The sequence below is a fragment of the Phalaenopsis equestris genome, unplaced genomic scaffold, assembly GCF_001263595.1.
Source record: "Phalaenopsis equestris unplaced genomic scaffold, ASM126359v1 Scaffold000752, whole genome shotgun sequence".
Taxonomy (NCBI): Eukaryota; Viridiplantae; Streptophyta; class Magnoliopsida; order Asparagales; family Orchidaceae; genus Phalaenopsis; species Phalaenopsis equestris.
Window position 1 is genome coordinate 32,886 of NW_018165192.1, and position 4,396 is coordinate 37,281.

A 4,396-nucleotide genomic window follows, 5' to 3' on the forward strand; every position below is an offset into this window, starting at 1 on the left:
TATGTATTTACATATCTCACACACAAACTTTCATATTTATACACAAAATATTTTGATGCTTTAGGCATATATGTGAAAAGATGTATTAACTACATTTTTACAAGTGATATAGTCCATTTTTTAATGTGATATTAAAGATTTGAGTGTTGTGTACACAAATATGAAAGCTAAGGTGTGAGATATGTAAATGAATTAGAGTTGTGTGCCATGTATATACATGCCCCAATTATAATACTAAAATTTAAGACCATTACAGGTATAAACATACCGAATCCGCAGCAGCTTGCAAGGTCACATGGTCGCCCCACTCACCACTTCTGCTTTGTTGATGTCAAAAAAAAAAAAAAAAAGGAAATATGAAAGGTATATTATAATTTGCCACAAGAATTAATGTGGAGGGATTCATTAATTCAACCACAAAGGTTGGGATAGTTTGATGATGAGGACAAAGATTAAGATGAAAAATAACAATTTTCGGCGAAAAAGTTGCAATGGGAAACAGATCATACTTGGATATTTTTCTCAAATATTCATCATAAGCCATGGGAACATATCCTTCGTAGACATCAGGGTGGGATTTGAGCTGCACATTGCTAAAATTTAGAGTTTAAATGCAACTTAAACCTACAAGATAGTCATAGCAGATAAGGAAAGTTACTAGTATGAAAGATAAAAACAGAGTATAAAATCAACAAACCTGGTCAACAACTTGTTGTCTTACAAACTTATGATGTTCAGTAGTTCGATAGAATTGATCAGATAGTGAACGAAACTGAAAAAGTGCGACGATTCAACAAATAAGCTTCAGAAGACAGCTTAAAATTCAAAATTAAAATTATCACTTAAAAATAATTGCAGATATGAGAAAGCATGCTAAACTAAAGATAGACAATCCCAGTTTCCGTCACGCAAAAATGAGAAATATTGATTGTATTCACTTCCATATGCTCTTTTCTGTTTAGTTTTTAAAAGAAAATAAAATAATAATAAATAAAACATGGTTGACAACACTGATTATATATTAGTGAGAGTAATAGGATGATTAAATATTAATGAGACAAATTATATGATAAGATTTTAAAATTAAGATCACTAAGATTTTATTAATATTTATATTTAATACGAAATGTTATATTAATTTCATAATTATATTTTTAAAAATTTATTATTAACTTATATATCGTCAAGTTTTATCGTATTTTGAAAGTTTTTTTTTTTCTAGCTAAGTAGTCTCTTGTGAAGCACATGCATCGGCCAGAGGCCTTGATCAAACTAAGGAACTGGATTCGAGTTGCCATTCTTCATATTTTTTTGCATAGATGTATAATCAACAATCTATGGCTCAGATTAAATTTCAACTCTAACAAGAACTACTCACCAAACTCCTCTGTTTCATCGGTTCACCGTCCTTGTCTCTCTCAAAATCTACAAATAAGGATCAAAAAGCCTCCCTCGAAATCCATAAACAAATCATATTTATGCTCATTTTGGGACCATTTTGGATTTTGGATTCATAGAACATCCTAAAGCTTTGATAAGTTCAGACTAAACTCCAAAAATTCTTCTGATCATACTTATTTTGCCAGTAATTTAACTTATTAATTGATCTTCCATTAGAATTTAGAATAAATGGGCATGGGTCTGCCAAAACCCCATCAAGGAATAAACGGATTTAAAAAAAGATCTTCCATTAGAATTTAGAATAAATGGGCATGGGCATAAACGGATTTAAAAAACAAAAACAGGTTATTAAATGAAACTATTACAGTATTTAAGTTTGGGATAATTAGTTTATTTGCAGATAACCACTAACAATTAAATAAGATTTCACGTCAGATTATTAATGTTTTATTAGTAATAAATTAAGATAAACAGGATAATATCACTAATAAATCAATTAATTAGTAAAATTAATTAATCATTAATTTATGTCTGATTAACTAAGAATTAATTAGGATTAAATATAGATTATTAAGATTTTATTTGTGTTAACGATGTTAGTTAAGTATGGTTAATTAAAACGTGATCAAATTTTAAGTAGGCTGATTAAAATTACATTAATTGATATTAGAATATTAATTAATCTAAGAATTTAATTAGAACTTAGTGATTATGATGATAAATAGGATTAATTAGGGCTTAAATAAGGATTAATCAAAATAATTATAATTCAAATGAATTAAATAAAGATTAAATAGATTTAATTATACTGCATAAGCATGGATATTTTGTTTACATTTTTTTTACTGTCAAACATGCTGGTTTAAACAAAACAAAAGTAATAAACCCAAAAAATGGTAAGAACCATGAAAGGATTATCATTCAGAGTCTCATTAAATTCAAAGTCAGGTCATGCTTCATATGAGAGTTCGTGCATAATGTTTGGTACAAACATCAAATCATAAAAAAGAATAAATTAAAATGACATGTTGATACAATAGTTTGCACCCAAAAATATTATTGTTAAGCATCGCTTATAATAAATTATTTTCATATTTAACAGAAGTAAAAAAAGAAATTATCATTTTTACATCGAATTGAAGGTTTTAAGCAACATATCTTTGAATCCAGAGCTGCTAGAATTGCTTTTATAATATTGAGTAATGCGTAGGAGGTTCAGGCAAAAGCACTGGATGTTGTAATGTAATGACAGAAAGTTTTCAAAAGACGGTTAAATGCAGCAAGAAAAATAAAGAAAAGATATCCATACAACCACCAACCATAAAAAATCACAAAAATCATTTTATTTTATTGACAAAGCCTCTTCTTAGAGATAAGTAAACAAACACAGATGTTTAATGCTTCCCTCAACATTAAGTTTTATGACTAAGTATTATCAACAAGGTTTACCATTCTTACATCTAACCTCAACATGAATATTGATAAAACAAAGGGGCATTGCATACATACCACATAATTCTTGTTTATGATTATTACACATCTAACACCTATACTTTAATATTTACATTTTATTATTACACATCTAACACCTATACTTTAATATTTTCATTCATAACACTCAAATCTTTAACATCACATAAAAAATACCACTTCGCTAACTTTCTAAAAAATCAAATGCACCTTTTTATTCATAGGTTTATAGCGCCAAGTGTTATAAAAGTAAATATAAAATTTCAGATCTTAGATATGTAAATCCATAAGGTGCCTGTGATATGTATGTAAATTTCCCTAAAACTAACTAGTAAAATCTAAGGGCACGTACCTGACAGTTCCCATCTCCTTGAACCTTAAGTTCGGCCAATTCATACAGCTTCAACCTGTAAAAAACATAAAGAAAAAAAATACTACTATTACTGCTACAATTCAATCTCATTCGTACAACAAAAAATTCATTTAGAAATAAAGCAGATTCTGACAAAAACATCATCTAGATTGCTATACTATACCTCTCAAGAAGCCTTTCATGGTCAGATGTAGCTTCATCAACAGAAGGAATATCTCCATTAATTCTCGGAACATGCTGTACATAAATAAACATATAGCTATCACAAGATTATAAATAAATAAAATTCCTGAACCTAAAAATTACAAACAATTTAATCATTTATCAGTCCAATAATAGTTTATCCAGTGAAAATTTCCAGAAAAGTAAGACATGCAGCACATTAACAGCTTCCAAAAATGAAACACTCATAAGAAAAGAACATTTAAGCAACAACATCCTCATCACAAAAAACGATCAAGTTCTTCAGCTTTTCAGGATAAAATACATAATATTTGAGGAAGCTCTAAACCAGATGAAAAAAAAAATTGTATGATAAAACTTACAGGAATGGGAACAATTTTATCCAATCTTTTCCCTACTTCACCATCTAAAGAAGAGAAATCATCTGTAAGTTCCAATGACCATCTTTGACCTTCAGGTATATTCTCAACTTGGCTAGAAGATGCAGAAGAGAGTTCGGCCCCATTGAACCCTTCAAGCACGTCGTCATTTTCAATAAGGAGATCCTCATTTTCTACGAGTTAGATATAAATATGATAAAAATTAGAAGATTGGTTTAATCATATAAACTAAATTCCCATACAGCTTTATCTAGATTTTACGTGTTTATAACTAAATATTATATGTGTAAGAAGTTATATTAGGAACTAATTTATTCTTGTTAGGATTTATGAGGATTAGATTTATTTCCTAATATAAGTTTATTTCCCGGTATCATTTAGATTTATTTTCTTGGATTGGATTTATTTACTTTCCTATCTTAGGCTTTCATATTTTATGTTGTTTCATTTATCTTCAAATATTTAATATGAATTGATTAATTGGAGATATTAAGTTTTATATTTTTCCTTTCCTGTAATTATTATCATTTTTTATCGTTTTTCCTATTCTAGGATTCATGTAAGAGTTATTTATGCCACATTTTATATC

General features: G+C 28.3%; 1 protein-coding gene across 1 annotated transcript in view; it reads right to left on the bottom strand.

The window, feature by feature from the left end:
* LOC110030687 overlaps positions 1-4,396 on the bottom strand; it is a gene marked incomplete in the record, with an annotated part of 14,677 nt that overhangs the window by 1,241 nt on the left and 9,040 nt on the right. Inside the window, 6 exon segments of the mRNA XM_020733531.1 lie at positions 269-317; positions 510-583; positions 698-772; positions 3,224-3,278; positions 3,408-3,481; positions 3,790-3,980. Coding sequence (XP_020589190.1) covers positions 269-317; positions 510-583; positions 698-772; positions 3,224-3,278; positions 3,408-3,481; positions 3,790-3,980 — 518 coding nt within the window.